The sequence below is a fragment of the Drosophila ananassae genome, chromosome 2L (assembly GCF_017639315.1).
Source record: "Drosophila ananassae strain 14024-0371.13 chromosome 2L, ASM1763931v2, whole genome shotgun sequence".
Lineage (NCBI taxonomy): Eukaryota > Metazoa > Arthropoda > Insecta > Diptera > Drosophilidae > Drosophila > Drosophila ananassae.
The window spans coordinates 11,090,742-11,118,179 of record NC_057927.1 but is presented as its reverse complement, the minus strand read 5'-3'; the positions used below and the strand labels follow the sequence as shown (position 1 = coordinate 11,118,179).

At 46.7% G+C, this 27,438-nt stretch overlaps 8 protein-coding genes and 1 long non-coding RNA gene across 12 annotated transcripts; 6 read left to right on the top strand and 3 right to left on the bottom strand.

The window, feature by feature from the left end:
* Positions 1 to 832: 832 nt before the first annotated feature.
* On the top strand, positions 833 to 22,511 carry LOC6499625 (golgin subfamily B member 1). Of its 4 annotated transcripts, XM_014910669.3 has the most exons (12): positions 834 to 1,347; positions 2,931 to 3,653; positions 4,183 to 4,414; positions 7,023 to 7,136; positions 7,449 to 7,715; positions 13,244 to 13,432; positions 13,496 to 13,597; positions 14,021 to 14,299; positions 15,496 to 15,648; positions 15,901 to 17,643; positions 17,703 to 17,801; positions 22,365 to 22,511. In XM_014910669.3, the coding sequence occupies exons 2-12, from the start codon at positions 3,076 to 3,078 to the stop codon at positions 22,377 to 22,379; spliced, it is 3,771 nt and encodes a 1,256-aa protein (XP_014766155.1). In that variant the 5' UTR covers positions 834 to 1,347; positions 2,931 to 3,075; the 3' UTR covers positions 22,380 to 22,511. The 4 variants fall into 4 exon arrangements, with proteins under 4 accessions (XP_014766154.1, XP_001954269.2, XP_014766155.1 ...); XM_014910668.3 differs by lacking the exon at positions 22,365 to 22,511 and having other exon boundaries at positions 833 to 1,347; positions 17,703 to 19,115; XM_001954233.4 differs by lacking the exons at positions 7,023 to 7,136; positions 22,365 to 22,511 and having other exon boundaries at positions 833 to 1,347; positions 17,703 to 19,115.
* On the bottom strand, positions 1,104 to 2,359 carry LOC123257440. The gene is made up of 2 exons (XR_006507519.1): positions 1,697 to 2,359; positions 1,104 to 1,638 (listed from the first exon to the last, which is right to left on the bottom strand). It is a non-coding gene; the product is annotated as an uncharacterized LOC123257440 (long non-coding RNA).
* On the bottom strand, positions 4,414 to 6,478 carry LOC6500969. Its single transcript, XM_001954234.3, has 3 exons — positions 6,204 to 6,478; positions 4,965 to 6,125; positions 4,414 to 4,899 (listed from the first exon to the last, which is right to left on the bottom strand). The coding sequence occupies exons 1-3, from the start codon at positions 6,449 to 6,451 to the stop codon at positions 4,428 to 4,430; spliced, it is 1,881 nt and encodes a 626-aa protein (XP_001954270.1). The 5' UTR covers positions 6,452 to 6,478; the 3' UTR covers positions 4,414 to 4,427.
* Positions 19,498 to 20,252, top strand: LOC6499626. The gene has a single exon (XM_001954232.4). It carries the CDS (start codon positions 19,660 to 19,662, stop codon positions 20,188 to 20,190), a length of 531 nt encoding a protein of 176 aa, XP_001954268.1. The 5' UTR covers positions 19,498 to 19,659; the 3' UTR covers positions 20,191 to 20,252.
* LOC6499627 lies at positions 20,541 to 22,154 on the top strand. Its single transcript, XM_001954231.4, has one exon. The coding sequence runs from the start codon at positions 20,679 to 20,681 to the stop codon at positions 22,131 to 22,133; it is 1,455 nt and encodes a 484-aa protein (XP_001954267.1). The 5' UTR covers positions 20,541 to 20,678; the 3' UTR covers positions 22,134 to 22,154.
* LOC123256983 lies at positions 22,379 to 24,809 on the top strand. Its single transcript, XM_044714038.1, has 2 exons — positions 22,379 to 24,716; positions 24,781 to 24,809. The coding sequence occupies exons 1-2, from the start codon at positions 22,379 to 22,381 to the stop codon at positions 24,807 to 24,809; spliced, it is 2,367 nt and encodes a 788-aa protein (XP_044569973.1).
* Positions 24,184 to 26,364, top strand: LOC123256972. Its single transcript, XM_044716558.1, has 5 exons — positions 24,184 to 24,845; positions 24,908 to 25,321; positions 25,380 to 25,457; positions 25,518 to 25,658; positions 25,721 to 26,364. The coding sequence occupies exons 1-5, from the start codon at positions 24,819 to 24,821 to the stop codon at positions 26,003 to 26,005; spliced, it is 945 nt and encodes a 314-aa protein (XP_044572493.1). The 5' UTR covers positions 24,184 to 24,818; the 3' UTR covers positions 26,006 to 26,364.
* A 56-nt stretch (positions 26,365 to 26,420) lies between these two features.
* LOC116654527 (H/ACA ribonucleoprotein complex subunit 1-like) lies at positions 26,421 to 26,882 on the top strand. The gene has a single exon (XM_032449730.1). The coding sequence runs from the start codon at positions 26,421 to 26,423 to the stop codon at positions 26,880 to 26,882; it is 462 nt and encodes a 153-aa protein (XP_032305621.1).
* Positions 26,883 to 26,895: 13 nt separating this feature from the next.
* LOC6500968 lies at positions 26,896 to 27,434 on the bottom strand. The gene is made up of 2 exons (XM_001954228.4): positions 27,146 to 27,434; positions 26,896 to 27,091 (listed from the first exon to the last, which is right to left on the bottom strand). The coding sequence occupies exons 1-2, from the start codon at positions 27,275 to 27,277 to the stop codon at positions 26,963 to 26,965; spliced, it is 261 nt and encodes an 86-aa protein (XP_001954264.2). The 5' UTR covers positions 27,278 to 27,434; the 3' UTR covers positions 26,896 to 26,962.
* Positions 27,435 to 27,438: the final 4 nt, after the last annotated feature.

Genomic DNA, 27,438 nt, shown 5'->3' with positions numbered 1-27,438 from the left:
AAATCTAATTCGGCCATGTGGAATTGGAATTTAGTTGCTCAAGGCTCCTCCAATCGACGACATCAGATCACAAGAAATGCGACTGCATTCGAACACCGTGGAGTGATTACGAAACTGATCAGGATTGGGATTTGACTCGACAACGATAAAATTAATAAATGAGTAAGTTAATGTGTAGATATAAGCTATAGGAGTATGTGATGAAAAGAAATCTGAGTGCGTTCTAATTATGTCCATCATTCATCTTGTAAAATGTTGAAAGTTCCACAAATTGGGGATCTGTTTTTATAGTATTTCTATGGTTTTCCATAAATAAGAAACATTTTATGAACAAGATTTAGAAAAAGTATTATTCTACATAGTTATTCTTAAAAAAATGTATTAAAATAACTATAAAAACAGGCAATAGTTTGTGTTTTTTTGGGTATATTAAAAAAAGTTAATATACAAACTCACTCCTTAAACTGAATAATTTTACAAAGACAATGAAAAATATCCTTGTAAAAAAAGGATTCCCGAGTCCTATTTCTTGAAATTGTCCCACATTTCCCGTATTGATATTTTTACGCGAAGAAAGTGTGTTTTTGTTATGAATAGAAGGGAGAAGTGTGAGAATCAGAAGACCGCTGCCAATAAAATGAGGCTTCCGGCTTTCGGTCAGGCATTCTTCGCCTGCCACCCCCAGAAGTTGGCCACCCGCTTTCCCAATACAAAGTAAATGGCAAAGCTCTCTTTAATTAAATGAAAATGGAGGCAAATGAAAGAGCTTGCGAAAGCTCTCCCAATCGCTGCGAACCGGGTAAAGAGAGGGGTGCAAGTACAAATTTAAGTTTCTTCGCTATAATTTCATTCAGTCGGTGTCCGGCCGAAACGAAAGAATCTCTGCTAGCCCAGCAAACGAAATATTATTAGAATATTAATATTAATTTAATCAGATTTAAACTAATTTAATCACTCCTTCCGAACGTAACTTATATTCGACTAACTGCGTGATTTTAACGAAACAAAGAACAAAGTGTAACGAACTTAATGATTTATTCGATTTGTGAAACGAATGAACGAGAAATATATTAAAATATTGTGAATCAATTGTCGAAGAACTGCTCCACATACCGACAAAATTTCTAACATTGTGCGCGAAAAAAAATAATAGAATATTAGCGTATTTACGTCATTGCACAAGTTACACTGCTAGAAAGTGTGGTAAACAACCAGTAAATGAACTGTTTACATTACAAAATCGTCGAAAAAGAGGAGTGAGTGAATATATACACGGAATACAGTTTGTACTGACATCGGGGCATGCCAAACTTTGGTCGAATACGCCCTAGGATTTCAGAGCTAATGGTGCGTATACGTGATCTTCAATGAATCAGTCAACGGGCGCAAAAAGAACTGTACATGCGACGCTAGTCCGACTCATCCGTCTCATTTGGCAATATTTCGATATGAGAAATGTCTGAAAATATAGATACTTTAAGAGCAAAAAAGAAACTTTCATTTACCGATGTGAATGTTGGATGGAAATTGAGTGGGTGTCTTTGCTGGCACAAAACCCATCCAATCCAAGCCGGTCGCACCAAGGTTGTGATGTCACCATGTCGTGTGTCGGCGCGAAGCACTTTATTAAACAGATGACTGGGGGCAGCGGCTTTTAATTAAATTAATTTAAATGGTACATATCAAACATACATACATTCCTGGGTTCCAGGGACCTCTTTTTCCTTTCACAAATTTCCTAAATTAAGTTATAAGGTTCATCTATCCCACATTTTAGTTTTTTTGAAATTAGTGCGAGGCACTTAAGATCACGTTGCATTCACACCTTAAGGCGGCATGTTGGAAAAACAAATCAAATTCCAATAAAGCGGCAGAACGTTGCTAAGTACATACATCTGGTGTTCTATATATACAACATATATATGTAGATCGCGGCCTTGATAACGATGATCGGGCAGTTCGTTCTGGGAGCATTTTATGAACTGAGGGCCTCGAATGTGCACCCCACAGCATATAGTATACGTATATGGATGCTTTGTTATAATCTTTCGAGCGGATGTGGGAGCAATGCAAAGAATTCTGCTCTATTTTAGCGAGGGGTGGGCAAGACTTTGCTGAATTACGGGTTTATTGCGTGTAAAGAGTCCCTGCGGGTTCCGGAAAATATACACATGTCTCAAAGTTTCCACAATGGCGCACCCCATAACGTCACTGGGTACCGCCGAATAGGGACCAATTTATTTCGTAATCCCTGGGCGCCTCTGCGTTTTTTCATTCATGTGTTCTCCTACCCATTGTGGAGAACGGAAAGTAAAAGCTCTTTCGAGAAAATCAATAATAGGTGCGATGGGGATACTTGTTGATTGGCCAGAGCCAGGCCAGAGAAGTGCCCAGAAATCAATGGCGAAACAGAAGCCATAAAATCGCGCCAACAAAGGGGTCTTCCATGAGAAGACTCGATGGGAAATTCGTATAAATCTTATTTGTATGTTTTTTTTTCTAAACAAGCAAGAAGTGTATATACCATGTATGTATATTATTTCAGAATATTTCTCAATTGTCTCCTGTGGTAGTGTAATGGATGTTTTTTGAAATTTTCAGGGCCGACAGCTTAAAATGGAAAATATGTTGTTTTATTTACGTAACTTACAGTCTGAATACTATAATGATAGGAAAGTCTGAAAGTTTCTGAAAATAAGACAAAGCGCAGATGTGCTCATCAACATGGCCTGATCAAATGGAGTTTTAACTAAACTTCCCCCCCATGTAATTCTATTAAAGTACATCTACATAAGTAGATCACTAACAAGCTGCTATATATTCTAATCCAATTGTATATTAATTGTTGATGAGTCGTTGGGGGACTTTGTTCGATGTATTCTATGTTAGATTATTCCCTTTTTAAAACATTTCTATTATTCTTATTCCAGATAGAGGACAATCCATGGATGACCTGGTGAAGTGTAGCAGAGACTTTCGGTCGGACCGCACCGCATATGAATAACTTATAAAATAAGAAAAATAAAAACAAAATATAACGACGGCAACATTTTTATATACTTAAGTTACATAAAAATGGCTGATACCCAAACAAAAACGACCTCTAGCAAGGGATGCGACGGGAGCAGGACCGCCCACATCCTAGTGCCACACAATGGACCGTTGAAGCACAGGTCGGATCCTGGCTCCAAGCCCAATGAAAGCTTCCAGGGAGAAAAGGCGAGCAAACGCGATACTGAAGAATGGCAAGTTATAGCCAAAAACAAATTGAAGCGCAAGAAGAACCTGAGCGCCTCACTGACTTCGGTGGGGGACACCGTGAACCAGGAGAAGCGCACCCGCATCGAGGGCATCCAACTGCACTGCCGCGGCAAGCTGCGGCCCAAGGACACCCAGTCCTTCGAGGATGTTAAGGTGCCAACTGCAGGATCCACAAAGTCTGCAGGAAGATACGATAAAGAGCGAGAAAGAGAACGCCCTGTGATAATTGGGGGCGTGACCACAGCAGCACCGCCCCAGCGGATCAAACGGAAGCTCCAGGAGAATCTGGACACCATTCAGAAACTAAACGCCCTCACGGAACAGCTTCGACTGGAGGTGAACGAACTGAAGTCGAATCTGATCACGGAACGAGGAGCAGTAAGAGCCCTGAGGTGAGAATACCTTCCATTCAGTACGTTTTTAAAGTGGCAGCTTGAAAAAGTAGTTGAATAGGATCCGTAGGAGTTCAATGCCATTATTAAAGTTCAAGATACTACACCTAGACTTAGGAATACTTTCCTTTAAAATCAGGGTCACTTAACTTAACTTTCTTTTTTACACTATATGATACGAAACGCAGCTTTGGTTACATTTTACGATCCTTTTAAAATGTTTGATAAAAAGATACATATTTTTTGGATATTTTTTAAAGTTATTTAATGACATATTAATTTCGAAGTATTTTTTGGGTGAACAAGGATAAAACCGTCATCCTAAGCGTTTTTTTAAGATTAGAAGCTTTGGGATCTTAGCTATGCATCTTATAAGGTATAAGAATATGAGCTCTTTTTTAATATTGAATAAATATATAAACATTATTTGTATTGCGTTTAGTTCCTCTCTCCAAAGTTAGGTTTCCTGGTATTTCTATTACATTTATATCATATTTAATTTTACAACCCAATAAATGAAATCTTTCAGGGCCCAAAATGACGCGGATAGCCGCCGCTGGAAGAGTGAAGTCAAGAAGCTACAGCACACTTTAGAAGTTGCCAAGAAGAGCAATGGACTAAAGAAACCCAACGAATCGGGCCTGGAATCGAGCGGCACCTACGTGACCGCCGACGGCCTCATGAACTATGAAATCCAAAGACTGACTAACGAGATTGCCGTGCTTAAGGAAGCTAACCGAACTAAGGAGGAGAAGTCCCAGGTAAATAGTCACATTAGTGCCCCAATCCGTTTTTTGCGTGTTGCATGCCGCCGCCCGAGAGCTTATGCAATAGCTTTGTTACGACCCTGCGCCAGTTGTGGGTGATGAGTTCTCCGAGCAGCACCATGCATGCTATTCCAATCCCCACCAGCCACAATGAAAAGACGGCGTGAAAGTGCTCCAGCTTCAGCACGATTGGATCATCGCTGCTCCTGCCACGTCGTCGATTCACCACCTTGGTTCCCGAGGTGATGAAAGCCGAGTTCATGATGCGATCCCAGTAGCGTTCGAAACCGAATTCATGCGAGCTCCGGATTAAGGAGTTCAGGAAGCCCAGGTAGGGCGATCCATAGGGCACGATATATACGGCGTGGAACGGCACCAGGCAGCTGTTCATCAGGTGGAAGAGTGGGCGTCCCAGGTGCATGTGTATCCGGTTGTTGACCTGAAAGCGGGCGATGTGGTATTTCTCCAGATAGGCGTAGCTGTTGATCAAGACATAATAATTCATATGAGTAGTATATAGTAACAATAAAGGATAGACTCTTACTTCCGATTGTTGCTTTGTAGCATATCGTACACCTCCTTATCCGGCACCGCCATCATAAGCTCCCGAATCCTCGCCTCGTACTGATGGCCCAGAGAGAGAAAGTGATGGATGTGCTTGACGTGTCTGGGCCGGATCAGAATGGGGTAGTGAGACTTTGCCAGAGCACTCAGGCTGTTGATATCCGGAAGATATGGCTGAAAGACCATCATGCTGGTCAGATTTCCTTTAAAGGCCGAGCAGATGAGCAGGCCGAAGTAGAGCCAAAAGATGAGGAACAACCGGATGGCATGGTTGGGGGGAATGTTGGTGAGGGGCATGGTGAGTGCCCCGGCAAAGAGCTGCATCGGAGCTCCTCCCACTCTCGACTGGAGCATGTAGCAGAATACATTGCCAAGGATGACAGAGGCAAGAATGAAGCCCCAGACTAATGGCCCAAACGATCGAAATATGTTCCAGAAAGTGGGGGCCGCTTTTCCCTTGGGAACAATCACGCAGAGATCATCGCGCATGTGGGACACGGTGTTCTCGGCCAGCTTCTTGAATGTGTCCGGCACTAGAAAGCGGATGTTCATGGCCACATCCACGTACTCCTTGGCGACCTCCAGGAAGCAGATGTCCGAGCTGAGGTTGTGGTTGTTGTAGGAGTGTGGGCGGGTAATCATCATGGTGGCGTTTAGCCTCTCGGCCAAGTAGCTTGCCAGAAGTCCGTCGGTCCCAAGGATGATGCCCTGCTTAAAAAAGATTGCCCGCACATCGTCCTTGTAGATGCACATCCTTAGCGGCTTTCTCTGCATGTTGGGAATGGTTTTGGGAAAAAGTTGCGCCAATGTCGGCAGTCCGTCCGGTTCGTGCTCTACGGGAATCAAATAATTGTCCGTAAACGGATTGTATCGGTACGCATGCAGACGCTTCTCCCGCCAGTACAGGATGACGATGTTCAGCAGCCAGATTTTCCAGAACTGCCGGAAACTGGCTCGCATCCAAGCATCTGAAACGGTATTGGCGTCTCTGACGAGGAGGAATACGTGCGACAGATGCTTCGCGGCTGATTTTTTGTGAATCAGTGACAGTTCCAAGGGCTGCGAGATGTTGGTGATTATCATGGTCATATACATGAGAATTCCGTCATCCTTGACGGCTTCCAGAGGTGTCAGTTCATTCCTATCAAAGGGATACATTTGAAGCTTGTTAGAATACTCTTCAAAGATATCCCCAATCCATCTTCATCTCAGGACCCACCTTAGGGAAATGTAGGATATGTTGCATTTCGTCACCTCTTGCAGAATCTGGCCCGTGTGTTGGTGTGAACTGACGTTCTCGAAGTACACGAACAGTACCTTGATCCGAGCCTTGCACAGAATCTCGCTTACTTTTACCATCAGATGAGAACTCTTCTTGACCTTAATTCGTATGTGATTCTCACTTGCCACGCCCGACAGGACGAGGAGTAGAAGGATCACAAGCTGCTTCAGACACAGAGCGGTCATTGCGAGGGAAACTGTTTGCCAATCCAATGGCACCTTTGTTTTTATACCCGAAAGCAATTTCGATATGGCAATTTCACTAATGCTCGTCCTATCTATCAGCGGAGGACGAAAGCAAATATTGTGCCATATCTTATACCCTAACCATCGAGACCCTTAATTTAATTGGTTTTTATGTTACTTCCTGCCGTGTGTTTTCTGTTAAGCATGTTTTATTGTTTGTACAATCTTTCTTAATTTAAAATTTAACATTTGCTCTTAAACTGCTTTGCTTTTTAAAAAAAAAAACTATCAAGCTTACTTTTTGTCCGCTTATTTTTGACATAAAGACTCAAGGGTATGAGAGCTTTCGACTTCTCCAAAGAATACCAATTGGGCTGTCTTTTTTTCCCCACTGTTCTGTGTGTTTTTGTCTCGTTTGGCTAATGGATGTGGCAAGACCCCCAGCGCTAATGCAAACTAACAGCATGGAATTGGATGTTTTAGCTCCTTGGCCCGCCCCATCGGGCGTTTCGAGCCAGGCGTACTACTGTTATTGGCAAAACGCATACACGATTTTGACCATTTCTTGCAGATTATGGGGCAGGCTGATAGACTCAAGGCTGCCGATATGCGGCAATTGAAGAATGCGTACGAAAACCGATTGACTCACATACAGAAATCAGCCAAAATTGAAATAACACGTTTGGTAAGTTGTGCGTAGCGGCTGCTAACGGGTCACCAAATAAATAGGAGACCGGGGGAAACAACAGTGGACGGAGTGGTGGAACCCAGCGGTTCATAAGCGGACTGGCAACTTTTCATATTAAAATTCATACATGCAGTTTTGTTTAGCACACAAAAAAAAAAGACAAATCTACTTTAAAGTTTAAAAGTTATGGTAACTCTTAAGCAGTGAGTAGTTTCTGCAACATTCTATATTCTGATAAATGGCTTATAACTTAATTACTTTGATTAAAATATCATTTTAGTAATACTCCCTTTTAAATTAAATTTGTAGCTAGAGGAAATCAAAACCAAAGAACGTAATATAGGACAACTGAGGAAGGACTTGTTGGCATTGCAGGGTCCCAAGAAACACAAGAAAAATGAAGCCAAAATGCCAGCGACAACGAAACCCAAAACGAACCCCAACGAAACAGGCCAAAAGCCAAAGAAACCCACAACGAACCCGGCTAAAGCAGCAGGAGAAACAAAAGCTAAAAACGAACCAGATACAGATAAAGATTCACAAAATCCCATACGCCAGGCTCAAGTTACACCTGAGGTGAGTCTGTTTGGTCTTACTTTCTTGGTTTATTATTTTACAGGCTAGAGTGGATTGGGAGTGGATTGGAGTGGGGCTGTAGCAGGGGCTGGGGCAGCTCTTGAACTTGCAACGCCGTGGCGGTAGTTTTGAGGCTTGGGTTAAATGTTAAGAGCACCGCCACTTGCAGAAACAGATACAGATACAGATACAGAGAGACAGATACAGATTTAGATTCAGTTTCAGAGATGCAGATATAGGATCTGGCAGCTGCAGCCGGCTGTGTATCTGTATCTCTATCTGTATCTGTTGTGCACTGCGGTTATACACCATTGGCATGATGTATGATATAATTTTGCGTTAGTTATGAGAATGGAAACGGCAACGGCACAACTGCAACTGCAACAATCACAGCGTCGATAAGCGGTGGGCAAAATCGACAAAAAAAAAACCTGCTCGACTGAAACGTGAGCAACTGCAGCAATTGCAGCAGCGCAAGTGTTGCAAGTGGATTGCTGGTTCTCCGCCAAAGAGAGGTTCCGATATTTGGATGTACAAGGTGCCTAACATACATACATCCATATGTATGGATGTACGTATGTATGGATCGTTTGGGGGAAGAGATACTATAGAGCGAGAGCCGGTTTCTTTTTTGCACCACTCACTCACTTTCTCTCCCGATCCCGATCAAGTCGCTCGCATGAATGGCCCAACGGATGGCCGTCAGTTGGGTTTTTAAGTTCGCTGTCGGCTGACGCAGGTGTCGCAGGTGCGCGCGGTTCGGCTAACTCCACAGGTTCAGCCAAATAAAAACTGAATCTCGACACAAAAAGTGAAGTGCACAAATCAAAGCCAAACGAAAAGGTGTTGTGAGTTCAACGAGTGTATAATAAGGTGAAAGATTCGAGGCTAATTCTGGTGAAGAAGCGCTAATGAAACGCCAAGTGCATTGTTCAATTTTCTATGCCAAAAAAAAAAAAGGCAAAGGAACCAAACCAAACATTGACAATAGCATGCCGCACATTTTGAGGGATACAGATACAAATACAGATACAGATACACACTGGCGCGAACAATCGTTACTTTTGAATTGGGTTTTCGAACTAGCAGTAGGAAACGCTTTGCCGTTTACAGTTCGTCTTTCACTTTTGCATTGTCTAACGCACACGAACCCATAATTTCGCCATTAGTTCGCACTGCAGATTAGTGAAAAATATGCCGAAAACGTTAAAAATTAATTTCCTTTCACACCGTACCCCCATCCCATCATCCCATCATCCCATACCTGCCTAGTCTCGTTTCGATCCAGTGACTGAATTCGATTTTACAGTTCATTAATCGCGCCAGTTAGTAATTGTTTTTATCGATGCCCCAAGTAGTCGAGAATTCTCTATGGCCCCCACTGCCTTAGATGAAGATTCGACTTGGGGATCGTCGAGCCGTGACAGCTCCATCCGCGGAATAGCTGATCTGATCGGATTCCGCAGATCGACAGATCCACAGATCGGTAGATCGGCAGATCGACAGATCCACTTAATCCACTCTCGGATCTCGGCCAGTGCGCAAGTTTCTAGTAATCTAGCCATCATTTGCATGGCAAAGTGCAGCAGCAACATCATCATATCAAGAAATAAGCACGGCATCAATAAATACACTTAGAGAAACTATCTATAAACTCTCATATTATTCTGATTCTTTCGAGACTACATGAATCGATGTCCTCCACTCCCCAGACTCTCCCCGGAGAGTCTCTAGTGTGTATCGCTGTGTGTGTGGACACCAACAATTGGGGTCAGTGAAAAGCTTTTAAAATGTTAACGCTATTTTAAATACGATATGTTGCTATGACTATGACTGTGGCCGTGTGGATCTCTTGGCTGCTAGCAAAAATATAGTCATCCCCGATCCCATCCCATCGCATCCCATAGCATCGCCAAACGACAGTAAAAGCGATGGAGCGTCTTGGGTGATGATGATGGGGCAGATAATGATGATGTTGCTAAAACAAGACGCGGACGCTTCCAATATGCAAAGTAATCACAACACAAAAAGTGTGCAGACAGAAAATAAACGACATGACTGAAAAAAGGGGTGTGTGTGAAATGGAAATGTGAACCATATGCAAATTACGAATCGTTTGGGCGAATGTGTCTATAAATTTCGATGTTTTAGTGAAATTACCACGGTGAAAACTATTCGCCATCAAAGCGATTAGACAAAAAACTTGAATATTGCGGTTAATAGTTAATAGTTTTCTTTTTTGTTTGCTGAAACACCCAAAGCGCATACTTCATGTGTGGGAATAATGCATAAATACCACGCCTGACAATGGATTACTACTACAACCGGAGAGATGTCAAGGTAATTGACCAATGCCCCCATCAGACCAAAAAGTATAAGCCATAAGTATAAGCCATTAATTTGTTGCTACTTCTGGGAACATTTGTTACTCATTTGTGGCTCATGCGATGCGTACCCCCCATAACTAAGTAGTTTATTATGAGCTGTCGATGTCGTTGCTAAAATGGAATGTTTATATATCCATTAAAGTCGGGAAATACATTTATTTTTAGACACTCCACTGAGTAGACTCTTCTCTATATTATCAGTTTCTATCTAATATAGTCTGCCCTTGATAGTCTTTCGAAATCCGACCTCCTTTTAATACACTTTCGAAAGCAATTAAAAGAGCATTTCGGATCATCCATCGGCGATATCAAAAGATACTTCTGTCTGACATTTCTGCCACACAGCGTCGATAAAACTTTGCTAATTTTTTAACCCACAAAAGGGGCCATCGTCAAAATCAGTTGAGGCCGCGACGGATGAATAATTACCCTTTTGTGGTATCTCCGATCGAAAGGGAAAGGCATCGGAAATCTGGCGGCTATCGCCACAGTTGGGTTCCTCGGTTAATCCCCGGGTTCGTTGAGCGATATCGATGCAAATTATGCAGCAATGCAATATACCCATATATATATATGTCAACAGGGCCGACTAAATCCATTCATTAGTTCAATTAGCTTATCCCGGGGAGGAGAGTTGCCGCGCTTGGCTGGCCTCCTGATATACAATACAATATAATTCATTAGCGCATATAAACTTTCGCTTTCGCAAGATCAAATCAATGGTTCGCCTTTGTGCAGACACTGGCGTTACAATGCCAAATGCAAATACAAGAAAATTTATATACTACCTGCCAGTTGGAAAATGTATGTCTGTATATAAGGCATTGCCGCCGATACCTTTTGATGGCTGCTGTTACACGTAATCGTCCACGGATCGGGGGAGTCGAACCCGGAACGTCGCCATCGCCGTCGCTGTTGCTGTTGCTGTTGCTGTTTTCCAGTTGCCTCCAAGTCTCCTCTCGCCTCTTGCAGATGCAGTGGCACCGATCGAAGTGAAACCTGTCTGCAGAAAGGAAAATCATTTCACACAATCACAATCACTTGGCCCGCGGCTTGTGCAAACAAACCCGACATCGGAGCATAAACACACCTATATTGCATGTATATGTATCTGAGTATCTCAGTATCTGAGTATTTGGGCATCTCAGTATCCGAGTATCTGGGCGTATCGTATATGGCGCAGCAGGTTGGGACCGCTGACAGATTTACAAACAATCCATCGAGCGTTTGAAATCAACCCGATGGCGCATCTCCGTCTCGCAACGTCGGCGCTGCATTTAGCGCAATCTGCATATGTGATGAGTGGCTCCAATCTCGGCATCAATAGAGCCATCGAATAATCCCCCGGAATAATGTCTGAGGCCTACCTGAGCCTGACTTGGCTTGCTTAATCTGCCAGACACGTTGATCGGGTTCGTTAACCGGCGAGCGGAGAGTGGCGGCCGTTATGCAAAAAGTTCTTTTGGAATCGATCCAAGAAATTACCATAACTGTTACTTAGCTCGCAATCGGACGAAGCCTCGGGCGTCAATCTCGATCCCGGCTCTCCAGCTCCCCAGCTCTCCAGCCCGATAATTTCAATCAAAGACGTGCAGGCATGCGACACCAACGCCGCAGGCCATACTTCACCCACAAGCTCATGCACACTCATACATCCAACTCCATTTATGGCCCAGACCCTGGTCGCGCAAGCGCATAAGCTCTACACAGGGAGAAATTGTTTGGGTTTAGCGAAATGCAATGAGGCATATTCCAGACCTGGATTTGTGCTTAATCGATTTCAGTTAAAAATATTTGCATAGAGCTTTGAATTTCAGAAATTTTTGTTCAAGAAATTATACCAAATTGATAATTTGGAATCTTTTTGAATAAAAATGTTTTTTAGACATTGTTTTTAGGTGTTAGATTTTTATCTTCAGCAGAACTCTTTGCTTATTTTATTTTTAAAACCAAATTAAGCTGAGATGAATGTTAAAACTCTTGATGTGACCCGGTTCTAGGATTTTTTTCAAACACTAACATGGGTACTAATATTTCCTGATACTATAGAACCTCGCTCTTTTTCGAAAAAAAGGATAAACTTTAAGAAATATTTTGTGATGAACTAGGAAATGAACTATATGTTGTTTTGTTAAAAGTTTTAACTCAAAACCTCCCATAGTGAACATTAAATTCTCTCCACATCTGTTAGTAATGTTAATGAAAATCAATAAATATTATTGGTAGTGTAGTTGGTGGTGAAATGATTGAATTTAAATTTTAAACAAAGCCAAGGCGGTTGGTCGTTGCACTGCCTACGTACACTGTACTCTCTGGAAACTTTTCGGCTGATTGATTAATGATTTCTCCGGCCAGTACGCAAACACTCGTTGAGACCCACAAATTAGCATAATGCAGCATTATGCGTATAATAACACTGCTATTATGGGTGTTACATAAAGCATGGGATTGACTTGAAAGTAACACATAACTGGGCGTCGCTTGGCTCGGATTTTCGAGTTAGAGGCTAATTAGTTGGCAGGGGAGATGGATCGATGGATGGATGGAGGGATGAAGGGATGGCTTGAAAATCGTGATGGGACCCAGGGACAAGCAAACACTGTTTGACTTTGGGGCCCAATTGTTTTCACTGACGGTGCGTGGAGTTCGTGAATCACGACCAGGATGGCTACTACACGACGATGTGATGCCTTGGCCCAGCTTAGCCCACAATGCCACGCATCTAGGTATCTCGACCATGTCATTGAACTTCTTCTGGGGACCCATTGGGACGCATTGTTCGGATCCAAAGCCAACCTGTCCATATAAATGATTTGGCGCTTTTTAGCGAAACGTGTGTCTTGGCCAAGAAATCAAGTCATAACTGTTAACACACATGTAAAGAGCACATAATAAAGCGGAGCGTTCTTTCTTTCATGTTCTGTTCTGTTCTGTACTATTCTTTCTACACGAAGACCATTCTAGACCCAAAGACCCATGCCAAGACCAAGACCAAGACCAGATAAAAAACAGATTCTTTTGTTAATTGCTTTGTCCGTTCTGGGCCAGGTCGGTCGAAGAAAGAAAACGTGAGAGAGAGAGTGCTGGAAAATGTAACTATGGCACGACATTTTCTAATTTTTCCTCGTTTATTTCCCGCAGATAACCCAACTCAAGAACATTGAGCTGATCAACAATAAGAAAAATGCGCATAAATCAGCGCTCGAGATGCGCACAACTATGAAGATCAGTCAGACGAATGGACTGGATGCGATGAGGGCCCCCAACGAGATGGGGGCCACCACATGGATGACGACGCTGCTCGGCAGCCATCCCACAGCCAAGCCAAAGGTGAGTCACCGCTTAGGTCCCAGCTTCTCTTCAGATTCTGATTTCAATACCCTCTGCCTCTAGGACCATAATTCGGACACGGACTCGGCCCTGTCCTCGGCCCCGCCCTCGATCAGCCCCCAGCCGCCGTCGAGTGGCTCGGACAGCGGTGTGATTTGGCAGACAGTGAGTATACTTCAATGGTATAACATCCATTGATTAACTCGATATTGCCCTTTAGCAAGAACTGTTTTACTGAGTACAAAGTATACAAGTCTAACAAGAAATCGATCCTCTTTGGAAATAAACTTCAATTTCTTTGAACTCTTTATATTAGTAGTATTAACTACCTACCATTGTACCCACATAATACTTCTTACAATTTTTTTAAAAACTGAGACACATGCTTTTTCTTGATCAAGTTTTTTTTTTTGATAAAGGAGTAGTTGTTTAAAATTTATTCAGAAAACACTAATAACTTAATGACACCGGTTAGGATATACGAAACTTTTCGTCTTTAATTTCAATACATTTTTATACATTTTCTAAAAACAAAGAATACAAATACAAGAGGTTGCGGGCTGATTGGAACCAAAATTTGTATTGCAGCTGCAGGACCTGGAAAAACTACAGAAGGAAGCGGAAATGTATCAGAAGGAGAACGAACGCTTGCAGGCAGAGGTACGTCTGCTGAAGCAGGAGCTGGAGGGCGCGGAACAGGCGGCCCTGGCCACCAGCATGACCCAGAGCCAGCTCGGGGAGCAGATGCAGCGCGTCCAGGAGCTGGAGGAGGAGCGAGCGCAGCTGTCCGATGAGTGCAGCGAGCTGCGCGAACAGAACGAACTCCTCGAGTTTCGCATTCTCGAGCTGGAAGATGATAACGATAAGGTAAGACCCGATCCCGCGCAAAACCCCATACCCCATAGCCCCATAGCAGCTGAAGCTAACCCACTCAAAGCCTGTTTGTGAAACCGCTCAAGCGAATGACTTACTTGGCGGTGGTTTATGAATGAATTGAGCCACTCAGTCGCGACCGAGTTCGGCTCGAGCCGATCCCGCTCTTTTGGCCAGCTTCGGGTGCTGCAGTGGCTCAGTTTTGTTTGGCGTCTAAGTCAGTGCGGAAATTGTTTTGGTTTAACGGCAATACCAATCTCGATGTTTTCCAATTGAAATTGTTTCAGTGGGACAGTCTCATTCGCAGTTAATGCGAAACTCATTACCCCGACTCGGTGTTATATAATATTCAAGAATCAGTGGTTATATCTGTGGTTGGACAGCCCCAGCATGGTTAGTGACTCTGTTTTGTGGCATTATGTCACTTTTCGTTTAATCTGAGCCTTCGACACACGCCTACCACCTAGTCTCTGGCCAAATACGCGAATTGGCCTAGGAGTTGTTTTAGCCAAAAACTTAGTTCTGCTTTATAAGCTAAGCTTATAAGGGAAGGCCCTAAGTGGCTGCCATCTACGAGTCTTGTTATTGTTATGAGTGTTTTGTCATTACTCATAGACGGCCAAATCGAGTGTTGGGGCTTTGTTGGCTCCACACCTTGGCTGATGGCTACTAAGTGAACAAGGGAGTATTGGACCTGAGGGAATGGTTGTATCAGTCATAAGAGATCTAAAATTTATGATCTTAAAATAATGTAGTAAAAGACAGAAGTAGTTATTGCAACTTGGAGCTTCTAGGCCCTGAAAAGCCACTCCAGTATCCAGTATCGACTAACTGCCTACCCTTCAGCAACTAAAGCTTTAGTCTTCTTAGTGATCTCCACAGGGTATTCTGTATTCGAGACCGCTTTCGGCTAATTTTTAATTTTGGTACGTTTAATTTTTAGAGCCGAACGCTCCGCCAGCCCCAGTGTAAGCTCGCATTCAGCACCACAAAGTCGTTCAGCTTGAAAATCCAATTCACTCGCCTAATTGCAATAACCAAATGTAATTATACAAACAAGTGGCGAAGTGAAATTAGTTAGTTGGGGGCATGGTGTGCACTTTGAAGAGTCTGCAGCGAAGCATTAAGAAAATCTTTGTTTACTAGGATAATAAATATTTAAATATATAATACTTGTTAACTCGTTTCAGATGGAGAGCACCTGCGAGGGTCACTGTCAGAGCCTACAAACCATTTTGGAGAAGAGCTCGCAGAGCCTGGAGGATCGCGAGAGACGCTGCCTCCAACAGCTCATGAACTGCGTCCAGCAGCTCGACCTCGATTCGATGATGACAGGAGAACAGGTGCGTAAAATTTACTATTGAAACCCAAGACAGGCGTAGGTAGCCCAGTCAAGTTTGTCAGTTGATCGAAGAGCCCTAAACGTAGAATTAAGCGAATAAAAACTTACAATATTCAATATTTATTTTGATATATTGGTAGTCGAGCCACATCCACAGATTTTCTTATTTTAACCAAACTTTCAAATTTTTCGATTATCGCGATCGGTACTTCCCGGCTAAAATTCAAGTTTTGTTTTATTTTCCCGCACATAGAACCACACGGAATCCCCACGAAGGCACCACAATCAGAACCACAGTCCGAGCCACAACCAGCAACAGCGGATCGTTGCCACCGTCCAGCCGTACAGCAACTGTGCCACGCCCACAGCCCCACCCACGCCCAGCAAGCGCCACTGCACCCAGATAGCCTCGTGGCAGAGCAGCAGCCTTAGCGAGAGCGGCGTTTTCGTGGAGTGCGACCTATCGTCGCCGAGCCAACCAATCTTACCCAACCACCCCCACCTGCTGTTCTACCAGGAACGGCTGGAGCAGCTCGAAGGAAAGCTCCTCATCTACGAGAGCACCGGAGAGACCCAAGCGCGTCTCCTGGCCCAGCGACTGCAGAGAGAGCTGCAGCTGCAGAAGGAACTGAAGGAGCTGACGGAGCGGGTGGAGCTGCTGACCGACCAGAACTCTCAGTTGGACGAGGCCAAGTGCGAGTTCGAGGAGGCCGAGAACGATACGCGGCTGAATCTGCAGCGCAACGAGGTGGAGCTAGAGATCCTGCGCCAGCGCAACGTCGAGTTGGAGTTCGGCAAGGACGCCTTGAGCGCCAAGTACCAGGACTGCCGCGCCGAAGTTGTGATTCTTCGCGAGGATCTCGCCGCTGCCGAGACCCAGTTGGCAGACCTTCAGTGGGAGAGGAAACAGGCCAAGAAAGAACTGCAGAACATCCGACAATCGCTGCCATTGCTTCTGATCTGTCGCCTTCTGGCCTTGGCCAAAATGGGCAATAACTTGTCTATTCCGGAAAATAGCCCCCGCCATCCCGGGGATTCCCCCATGGGTAAGCACAGTCAGCGCCTCTCCTCGGGCTACCACACATCTAGTGTACAAGAGTCCAGTACCAAGTTGGGGTTGGCGGACTTTGGTCTTAGCTCCGATCTTGGCGAGGGACGAGATGTGCAGTATCTGAAGGAGGAGGTGAAGAGTCTGCGTAGTCAGCTCAAGGAGCTAAATGCCAGACACTATGAAGCCATGGAGACGGCCGATTCCCACTGGGTCGATCTGGAGCACCAGTACAAGGAGCGGGAGGAAGCTTACCGCGGCAAGGAAACCAGCCTGAAGCAGAAGATCACCCAGCTGCAGGACTGCCTCAGGGAGGACTCCCGCGCGGCAACGGAAAAGATTCAGCAGCTGGAGGAGGCGGAGCAAGGTCTCAAGACATGCTTGGTGCGCCTGACGAAGGAGCATCGTGATTTGCTCGACGAGAACCGATCGATTCAGTGCGCCTTGGAGAACGTAATGGCTAAGATGGAGGTGGAGGCGGAGTTCAAGGTACCGCTTACCGAAGCCCTGGAGAGTGAAAAGAAACGCTCCCAGGCCTTGATGGACGACCTGACCTTTGCTAAGAAGATTCAACAAAACACAGAAGATCAGCTGAGGCAGGAGACAGACGCCCTGCGGACCCAGATCTTCGACATCAAGAAGGAGTATATGCACATCGAGGTGACCAACGGGGAGCTCAAGGAGGAAGTGGGCACGCTGGAGAACAAGATCCACCAGATGGAGACTCAGCTTAAGGACTCCGAGGAAAGGGCTCGCTGCCTGGAAGACGAGCTCCGTACCAAGGACGAGCAGTGCTTGTTGATGGAACGGAAGTTTGGCGTCATTCCCGAAGGATTCAGCCTAGCCGATGAGCTCTACGACAGTCCAGCGAAGCGGGCCAAAAAGGATGACATTCCCGATCTGCAGACAGCCAGTCAGGGATTGGGTGTGGCTTTGCTGGACATTGAGGTAAGTGCGGAATAGGTTAGATATGTTTATATTTTTCGTTAAATTGAATCTGTTTTCAGCGCCGTGAGCTGGAACTTCCCACCCACAAGGACTTCCAGGCGATAGCGTGCAGTGTGAAGCATTTGGCGGACACCCTGCTCTCCCAGAGCCCGTCCGAGGTGAGTCTAGTTAAGAGTAGCGATGCGGGCAAGCCCCTCCCTCGTCCCGAAGTAGAGGATGTTAGCTGGGAGACAGCTCAAGACACTGAGGAGTCACAGAGTGTGGCTGGCAATGAGCTGGTGGTGAGAGGCAAAGTGAGCGATCCAGGTGATAGTAGTACCAGCTGGACTAGCATTAAGAAGTCCTCCTCGCAAAGGGAAATGCTGGAGATGAAATCTGGCCAGAAATCAAGCCGATCGGGGGGAGGAAGTTCCAGCCAGACGAAGATAGAACTTTTACAAATAACCGATACGAAAGTGGAGGACACTGAAGACGATGTCTGCAAGATGCCGTCGACCTTACGCGACTTGATTTACGGGAACGCGCAGCTGGAGCAGGAAGTGGAGCGACAAAAGAAGAACAAGAAGCGCCGCCGAATCCACTTTGATAGAAACCAGAAGGAGGACCGCTCCTCGCCACGGCGCACTCAGCGCTTCATGTTGCGGCAGTTCATCTATCAACGCATCCATCGCACTCGCGTTCGTTTCGGAGGCGCCATCCGAGCTCAATTCCACGTCACACCGACACTCTCTATTAACAGCTTCCACTCGGCGGCTTCTGTCCACACGGTTCACTCAGCCAAATCCCAGCTCTCCTTTCACTCGCAGCACGCCGACATCTGCAATCTGGAGTGGCACAGCTTGGAGAGCGCCTCGTTTGCCCAAACAGATCCGGCTGAGATCCTGGAGGAGGAGGTTCAAGCCTCGCCTGACCTTTCCGAGCAGGAGGTGCAGGTGTGCCCGGACACAGCGGAGTGCGGCTCCCAAGCGGATGTGGGTATAGAACAGCGGCTGCTCCTCATGCCGCTGCGCACTCGCTGCTTTGTGGACCTCCTCCAGAATGCCGTGGATGGGTACTTCGATGTGGCCCCCTTTCGGGCAAAGCTCCTCCAGCTGTGGGAGGGCGGCGAGGACTTCCGTGAACACATTGAGCTGCTGCAGGACATGTGGACAGAGAAGCAGACCCCAGAGTCCGTGGAAAGCTATGAAAGTTTTGTGGCCGCTCTGGACTGTGTAAGGAGCTTGAAGCTGGCCCTCAAGCCCGTCTCATCGGCGTTGCTGGAGGAGATCGAGCAGAGGATCAATGCACGCCTCGTTCTCTATCATAACCAAAAAATGGAGTCGGAATTTGGTTGCACCATCTACTATCCCGTGAAGCGACCAAACTCATTTTATTTCTCCGACTCCTCCCCATAGAGACAGGCGTCCCTTACCCGATCTCTCGAAATGTGATTGCTCTAAGATAAATGTAAATTACCGAGTGATTGCCCATTACATTACGACTTTAAAGGGGATTAATCCAGGGGGGGATTCATTGGGTTATAAATCGATTTATTGAGAGGCTTTTCAGTAAATCTGAACATATCATGAAAGCGGTTTTCTATATAATGAAACTACCTATTGAAAAAGGGTAATAAAGAAGAGAAGCACGATGGGTTCTTCAGAGAGAGATCTTTTTAAGAGATAGATAGTAGATACTTTTTATACATAAGGAGTTCGATCCGAAGTTGTAACACAGAAAAAGTCGAGGACTCTCATGACTATCGCAGTAATATTGATCTCAGTAGATTAGAAGAATATATTCCATAGCTTGTATCCTATAAAATAGAAGAATAAACCATAAGATTTCTAGTGTTTCTTTTTTTAAGCTTGTGGACTAAACCTGCGACCATATATCACAAATTATCCTCCTAATATTTGGTTCTCAGTATAGAAATCAGTTCCTCCGAGATTTTTGAATCAACGACTTCAGTTAGTCGGCATTTGAAATTGCTCAGTTTATTCTTGGTTTTGTCAAAATTGGTACTTATACAACAATATGATTGGAGCGACTGAGGGCGGAGACACCTTTTACGACTGCCATAGTGACGAAGAGGAGGATGTCGAGGAGCAAGAAATGGCACATGGTGACGCGGTGGTTTGCAAGCAGGCGCCCCGCTTCGACGATCCGGTGCAGATTCGTGCCGTTCTGGAGCGGGCAGCCACTGCCACTCAGCAGCTTCTGCGGTGCTACGGTGGTACCGACATCCAGGCCACGCGACCATTGATGACGCGTTTCTACCCGGCCACACTGGAGTTGAGCGCACGCCTGCACACCGACGATCTGTGTCCCTGCCCCAAGGAGAGGCAGTGCAAGTTGCGCGGCGATCCCGTGACACTCAACCTGCCCATTGAGCTGAACCCGGAAAGCGGTCAGGTGAAGGTCAACCTATTTCAGCCCAAATCGATGGGAACGATTTGCGGATGCAATGCACCCGTCGACAAGAGGAAGCGGCGATCCCACAATCGCAGTGTGCGCTGGTCCGCCAAGGACGAAACGTGCTGCTCCTGCTTCAATAATCGTTTTTAGAATTGAAAAAGATAGATCCGTCCCTTTGATGTTCTCATAGTAAAGGTTTCTCGAAATTTAAACGATATGAAAAGTCTTACTGGGCGGGAACTGCTGCATGGAGGTGCCTTGTATAATTTCCGCTTAAGAATGGGTAGTTTAATGTCCAACCATACTCTCTACTGGAGTGTCATTAGAGTTATAAGTAGATATATATATATTAAGAATGAAATATAACTATAGTAATAATAACAAGGTATAGATTTTTGTGGTAAAAGGCTCCATTAGCAACCCCATGAGAGCTGGAGATTATTAAGCAGAACCACCTGGTGGAATGGTTGAATCATAGTCGACTGGGAATGAAAACTGTCAGTTTCGTACGGAATGCCTAGAAAAATTTTTATTGTTTAGGTTATCTCGAGCAGGAAACACACACCATTCAAATTTCATGTGAGTGCGTTACTTGCATTTGGAAAAAAGAGTACGATCGAAAGGTTCGTAGAAGCGCGATGACCGAGGATCAAGCCCTTCTCCCAGCCGCAGAAAGCGAGGAGCGCATCGGCTCTTTGCGGCAACGCTTTGCCGAGCAGGGCAGCAATGTCACATCGCGCGTTGTACGCTCCGTGGACTCCACTCGGCTGCTGTTCATGGGCAGCAATTTCCAGCATGGGCGCTGCGACCAGGACGTATTCTATGACTGCCAGAGCAACGGGGAGGACTCTCCGCGAGAGGGCCGCAGTGGCACGAGTCGCAGTGCTACGAGCCGCAGTGTTACGAGCAAGTGCCGGCTCGACGATCCGGCAGCCATCCGGCAGGCCCTGGAGCGAGCGGCCAATGCCACAAACACATTGCTTAAGAACTTCGACAACTCCGGTGGGTGGAACAATCCCTGTGCCGTGACTCTGGAGATCACTGCCCGTCTGGTGGACCCCAAGAAGACGCGCTCAGGTTGCCCATTGCACGGAAAACCAGTCACCGTTCAGATGCCGCTGCAGTTCAATCCGCAGGGCGGCGGGAAGCTGACCACTTGCCAGAAGAGGGAGTTGCCCCGACCCCGCCACCAGAGCAGCGGTTCCGTATGCCAGTGCCGGACCGGTGCCCCGAAGGCTAAAAAGCCCTGCCCAGGTAAATCCGAAAGTCAACAACAGTTCTTCCAAAGCGAGTCACACGTTTCTCGCTCCGACGCCTCCGCGTACATGGGGAGTTGTGGCGACTCTACCATCTGTTGTCATAGCCGCATTTACCAAAACCGCTATCAACCGGATGAGCGAGAGGTTATATCCATCTCCTACCTTTCTGTTCCGGAAACCAATCAGATTTGGGAGGAAGAGGCGACGGTGGAGGATATAAAGCCACCTTTACCGCCTCCAGAAAAAATTGAAGAGCCTCCGGTGGAACCCGAGCCGGTTCCTGAGGAACATATAAAAATTGAAGCCCCACCGCAAGAAGATGAAGACGAATCGGATACAGAGACTGTTTCGGAGTCAGAGCCATCTACTGCAACGGTGGTTCTATTTGACGAACCTGAGCCGGAAACTTCAGCACCGAGTGGCAAAAAGTACTACCTGGCCCGACCTCAGAACAAAGAGTTCTCCAATTGCTCGCCATGTCGATTCGACCCAAGTCCGATTATGGACGAGGAGGGGAATGTCTTTTGCCCTGGCAACTGCGGCTGCTGTATGTGTCCGTGGAAACGCCGCACCTTCGAGGAGAACCGGGAACATATCAACGTCAAGGTCTGCCGCTGCGTGCAGCGCGGAACAATTTTTACCAAGTTTGAGGACCGGGAAGTCTGTAGCCAGACGTCCTACTTTGATTTTTGTCCATGTCGCGAGAAGGCCGAGGCCAAGTTCCTGGAACTGTATCACACGGAGATGTGGTCCTCGCCAGACAATACTCGGGGACGCGAGATTCAGCTGTCGGAGATAAAAGAGCTCCTCGTACCATTGCGCCAATACGAATAAAGTGTGTGTGTTTGCCCATCACATCGAGTGTGTATTCTAGACGGATGCGGGGGAAACTAGTCGGAGGATATGCAATGGGCTTCAGAACTCAATATTGATCGATTTTCTTTTACCTGCAGATCGAACACAATCATATATAACTCTATGTATATTACTAGATATTAAGCATTACTAGGATTACCGTTTTAAGTCCTTTTCTCTAATCCGTTGTTCGTTTCCGTCCATTTACAGAATGCCCGGCTCTGATGTATATGCAAAACGAGCAACAATCCGGAAGCGACCCCAACTCCCGCGCCCAGCAAACCGACATTTCCCACCTGAGAGACCACTGGAAGCCGAACACGTCGTCCCAGGCCTCGGCCATGGGCATGGACGATCCCCTCGCCAAGCCCTCGCAGACGGAGGCCTCCTTCCTGAGGGAACATCACACGCCCAAGTACGGTCGCTCGGAGACGGACACTGTAAATGCACAATCAGCGTCGGGATGCCAGTGCTCGTCTAGATCCAAGTCCGCCGATCCGCCGCCAGTTAAAAGCCCCATATGTGTCTGCGACAAACGCGCTCAGGCACAAGTGTGCGGCATGGTGGAGAGCAAGCCACCATCCAGCCAACAATCATGCAGCTGCAAGAAGGACTCCAAAAGCAAGTCAGGTGGAGCCTTACTGTCTGCGGTGTCCACATGTACGAAAGAGATCCTCAAACCCTGTGGATGCGGCAGTAGCAAAAAACCCTGCTACTGTCCGAATCAAAGCAACATCGTCGCAGGCCCATCGAGCAGCAGGCAAGGACGCAGTAAACAGGTGACTGCTGAAAGCTCAAAGGCAACTGGAACAGCCTTATTTTCCTGTAGCTGCGATGCAACCGAAGAATCCGAGCCAGATCCGTGTGAACAGAAACTTAAACCATGCGCCTCCAGGAGTCAACCGAATATGGCAGATCAGAGTTACCAGAGCGGATCGATCTGGTTGTCAGCACTGAAGGATGCCGAGGACGTAAAGCCGCCACCGGAGCCCAAGCGCCCCTGCCCGGCTCAGGAATTTACCGACACAGCAGCTCAGACATCCCGGGCCCCCTCTGCAGCCTCCTGTCCGCAGAGCCGCTACTACAACCCCAGCTTCGAGTCTAAAGGGAGTGCTCCGAAACCAGCACACCCTTGCAGTCAGCCGTCGTTTGGGACCGAAAATCCCAGCTACGGGTCTAAAGTGAGTGGTCCAAAATCATCACATCCTTGCAATCAGCCGTCCTTTGGGATGAACGAAGAGACATCGGCGACGACGAGGTCGCGCTCAATAGTGGGCAAGATCACCTGCCTATGCGCCTCGGATGAGCAGCCAACAGTCGAATACTGCACCGACCAGGGTCAGCAGCAGGAGGATCAAAACAGTTTTATGCCATGTCCTTCGGCGAGGATACAACACTCATCCGCCTTCAAAGATTACATCAGTGGGGAGGCTGGCCCTACCAAAAAGTCCTCCTCAAAGAAAGTGTGCATGGTTGAGGATGAAAAATTCTGCGACTGCAGTTCGGCTGAATCGATAAAGAAACCCTCCACAGCGACTTGTCAAGATGATATCTCGGAATGCTGTAAGGAATGTGAGGATTCGAAGTCTGGTCTCATGGAGGCAAAGTCCTGCTGTACGGAAGAGAAGTCTGGTTGTATCGAGCAACCGTCCGACTGTATTATAACCAGCTTAAAGACGCACCGGAGTATTTCCGGCGGTAGTTGCATGTGCGATAAGGACGAAGATGAAGATCCACCTGCTGGGGATCTGTCCCAGTCAGCGTGCGTTTTGAAGGACTGCAAGTGCTATGTGAAGACCTCGAAGTACGACATATCCATGCAGGGCTCCTATAATCAATCAAAGCAGGGAGATGAAATGTGCAGCTGCGTCGACGGTACTGGCTTCCAGACCCCGGAAGATGCCTGCGGGTTGATCAAGAACATGTGTGCGTCACGGAAGGAACGTGTCCTAGGACTCCTGGATCAGCTAAGCAAGCCCAGTTGTGATTGCGGCGTGAGCCGTGCCTCCCTTATACAGCAGCTTTTCCGGGAGATCACTCTGCTTCTCCGATCAGAAAGGGAATCCGCAATAGCTCCGGCGGAAGAACCTCCGCCACCCGAGGTGGAATTTGAAGATTGCTGCACCACCCAGCATGAGCGTGGCGGTGAATCTCCGCCGAAGAAGGTCAAGACCAAGGCGGAGCTACGGCGAGAGGAGTGCTTCGAGGCCATGGAGGATTATGTCCGAAGGTGTTACATGCCCCGAGAACCCCCACCAATTCCGGTGCAGGACATTTACGGGTTCGAGATTGATCCTGAATTCTGTCCCGATGGTGTTCAGATGGATCCAACACAGTTTCTAAAAGATCCTAATGATAAATTTCAAGAGATAGGCGACGTGAACACCTGCGATGGCAACCCACCCGATTGTGGCAATTCACAGTCCCTAAGAGGGTCTGCCTCGGAGAAAGCTTCCATTGTTGTTTGTGGGGAGATGTATCAGGACTGCCAGGGATATGATGAGAAAGATCCACCTTGCCAGTCAAAACCTTCTCAGAATTCGGAAGACAGCATTTGCCCAGGTGCGGGTGATGAAGATGATCCACCATGTCCTTGCAATACTCCGGACTTTTGCACCAAACTTAGAGCCTTCTATAAAAGCAAAAAGGCCTTGATGACTGGGGATGCCGAGATGGACGATAAGGCTGCTAGTACGTACCAGTTCCTTAAAAATCTATGCGAGGCGTCATCCAAAAAATCTCCCTGCTCGCAGGACAAGGGAGATCTAGCGGAGGATCTACTGCCAGCCGAGCCACTGCCGCCCGAAATCCGAAGGCTGTGCGAAGACCTTCTGCGGCAGGCCCTCAAGGAGTGTAATGTTTGTGAAGATACGGGGGGCGGAAGTTGCGATGGGGATGATGCGGGTAAAGGGAGTAAGCCGTGCGATGAGGAAGGATCGGATGGACACGGCGACCAGGCCAAAGTGTGTCCCGAAGAGTTGCCAGAAGAATGTCCCGATGAATGCCCCTCAGAAGGCGAGGAGGAGGGCGTGGTTCCTTTCAAAGGCGACGGCGACCCGGGTCCGGGATGCCTATGTTGCCACTGTCGCGCCCTCATCTGCGACGACGAGTGCAAGACGGTCGCCAAGACCCTGCGCTCGGCGATGTGCGATCCTATCTGTGAAATGGTACGTATTCCCGCCCTGAATGAAAATTGAATCCATTGTTAAAACTTTTCTATCTCAGAAATACTTTATCGACTCGATGATCGTGGATCTGCATGCCATGGATTGTGTGCTGGGTGACAAAAAAGCAAAGCCTAAGGTAACTATCCCCAAATGATTTCTAGCTTTCACAAATGATGACCCTTAATCCAATCCTCAGGACGTGAAGGCAAACGATGCTTCCAACACCGGTCCTGGTGATAGTTTTCCAGTTTCAATCACCGCCGTTTCGAGCTTAGGATGCTCGGCTCTCTACGTCCGGTGGGAGGTGGCGGACTGTCGTGCTATAGCAGGATACGAGGTGCTCTATTCCCACTTTCCTTCAACCCACACAAACCCAATTAACTTCTTTTTTTTTGTTAGATTTACGTGGACGGACATTTAACCAATAGATTCTACAGCTTCAAGCATCAGGCCGGAGTGATTACCAATATAGATGTGACGAATCCTCATAATATCGTGCTGCGTGCCCAGGCGGTGGGTCAGGACTTTCCGGGAGAAAATGACGGAGTTCCCAGCCAGTGTGGCTGTCAGACGGTTGCCCCTGCACATCCAGAGTTGGCGGCCGGCGCCGAGAGGCCCTGGACGCCCGCTGTCTACTACTACGATCCCAACAGCGCCGAGCCGGGCGGCGTTCTACCGTGCTAGTCAAAAAATCATAAATCGTATATCATCATTATCAAAGTTATCGGAACAAGGAGCTGAACATTTCAGCTCCCACACGTTTTAGCTTGTACATACATTTAAATAGGTTTAAATGCAAACGTAGTGTTTGTAAGAGTTTACTTTGTTCAAGAGCGACGCGTCTCGGCACTCGATGATCCGAATTGAAATTATTTGTATGTAGTGCTTTCCATAGTGCCTTAAATTGTAACCCTAGTCTGTAAGCAGAGAGCAATGCCCCACGATGGAATTGAAGAAAACTAATCCGTTCAGATGGACGCTCCATGTTAAAACCAAAATTTACTTTCAATAAACATGAATCGTTGATTCAAAAAATAAAATTACTTTTTCTTGGCTACAACATATTATATTTGGAAATTTGGTTATAGAAATTCTTAACATGACAGATCAGAGCCAAAATCGACTGATCGCTGGAGGTCGTGGAAGTGGAGGCGAAGGTGGAAAAGGCGGTGGATCAGGCGGAGGAAGGGGAGGAAGTGGAGGAGGTGTCGGAGGCGGAGGTGGTGGTGGTGGAAGAGGAGGTGGGCGTGGTGGAGATGGAGGCGGAAAAAAGAATGCAGATTCGGAAAAAGACCAGCAACAAGGAAAAAATTCAGAAAAAAATAATCCGAATGATGGCGAAGATGGGGGATCAGGACGTAGTGGTCGGGGAGGCGGAGGTGGTGGAAGAGGAGGTGGGCGTGGTGGAGATGGAGGTGTAAAAAATGACAAGGATTCGGAAAAGAATTCAAACAAAAGTAAAAATCCCAATGATGGCGAAGATGGAGGATCAGGACGTGGTGGTCGTGGAGGCGGAAATGGACGAGGTCGGGGCGGTGATGGAGGAGGCTCCAAAAAATAAATAACCAAAGCAGTAAGTGAGACAGTCAGGCCAGCGATCACTTGGATAATTTTATTCAAATTCATAAAAAACTTTAAACTTTAACCCCTAAATGGCCCAAAACGGGTCTCCAGGTTTTGGAAAATATACGAACAGGTCTGGTCGTCGTAGGCTGGCTCAATCTTATCGCCCTCGACGGTGGCCAAAATTATGAACTTGGTGTGGGGACTCTGAAAAGGCACTTGCGATTAGATCGGAATACCATCCACCGGCTGACTCACTACCTCCTTCGGTTCGTTGTGCTTCCACAGATCGTTGGCCTCCAGGTAGGACTTCAAGAGGACGCGCCACTGCCAGTAGTTCTGGCTGCCATACAGCCTGGGAATGGCCCTGAAATCCAGCTCCGGATGACCCATTTCGTTCTGCAGTCCGACACTGATTGGAACCAAGCAATTCGATGGGACGGCCGATATGAAAGCTTCAGTTCGACGAGCTTTCCATATCTGGGGGTTTAACAGAGCGCCCGGTTTAACAGCTCTGGAGGCCTTAGCACTAGATGGAGTACGGCGTGTACTGG

Bases quoted from the DNA above. Each gene is read 5' to 3' on its own strand.
- LOC6499625 (XM_014910668.3), top strand. From the start codon at position 3,076: ATGGCTGATACCCAAACAAAAACGACCTCTAGCAAGGGATGCGACGGG. The intron at 13,433-13,495 runs GTGAGTCACCGC...CTCTGCCTCTAG, and splicing joins ATCCCACAGCCAAGCCAAAG to GACCATAATTCGGACACGGA. The intron at 14,300-15,495 runs GTAAGACCCGAT...AACTCGTTTCAG, and splicing joins TGGAAGATGATAACGATAAG to ATGGAGAGCACCTGCGAGGG.
- LOC6500969 (XM_001954234.3), bottom strand. From the start codon at position 6,451: ATGACCGCTCTGTGTCTGAAGCAGCTTGTGATCCTTCTACTCCTCGTC. The intron at 6,126-6,203 runs GTGGGTCCTGAG...TCCCTTTGATAG, and splicing joins ATATCCTACATTTCCCTAAG to GAATGAACTGACACCTCTGG. The intron at 4,900-4,964 runs GTAAGAGTCTAT...CTTGATCAACAG, and splicing joins CTACAAAGCAACAATCGGAA to CTACGCCTATCTGGAGAAAT.
- LOC6499626 (XM_001954232.4), top strand. From the start codon at position 19,660: ATGATTGGAGCGACTGAGGGCGGAGACACCTTTTACGACTGCCATAGT.
- LOC6499627 (XM_001954231.4), top strand. From the start codon at position 20,679: ATGACCGAGGATCAAGCCCTTCTCCCAGCCGCAGAAAGCGAGGAGCGC.
- LOC123256983 (XM_044714038.1), top strand. From the start codon at position 22,379: ATGTATATGCAAAACGAGCAACAATCCGGAAGCGACCCCAACTCCCGC. The intron at 24,717-24,780 runs GTGCGGGTGATG...CACCAAACTTAG, and splicing joins GGAAGACAGCATTTGCCCAG to AGCCTTCTATAAAAGCAAAA.
- LOC123256972 (XM_044716558.1), top strand. From the start codon at position 24,819: ATGCCGAGATGGACGATAAGGCTGCTA. The intron at 25,458-25,517 runs GTAACTATCCCC...TCCAATCCTCAG, and splicing joins ACAAAAAAGCAAAGCCTAAG to GACGTGAAGGCAAACGATGC. The intron at 25,659-25,720 runs GTGCTCTATTCC...TTTTTTTGTTAG, and splicing joins GTGCTATAGCAGGATACGAG to ATTTACGTGGACGGACATTT.
- LOC116654527 (XM_032449730.1), top strand. From the start codon at position 26,421: ATGACAGATCAGAGCCAAAATCGACTGATCGCTGGAGGTCGTGGAAGT.
- LOC6500968 (XM_001954228.4), bottom strand. From the start codon at position 27,277: ATGGGTCATCCGGAGCTGGATTTCAGGGCCATTCCCAGGCTGTATGGC. The intron at 27,092-27,145 runs GTAGTGAGTCAG...GTGCCTTTTCAG, and splicing joins AGCACAACGAACCGAAGGAG to AGTCCCCACACCAAGTTCAT.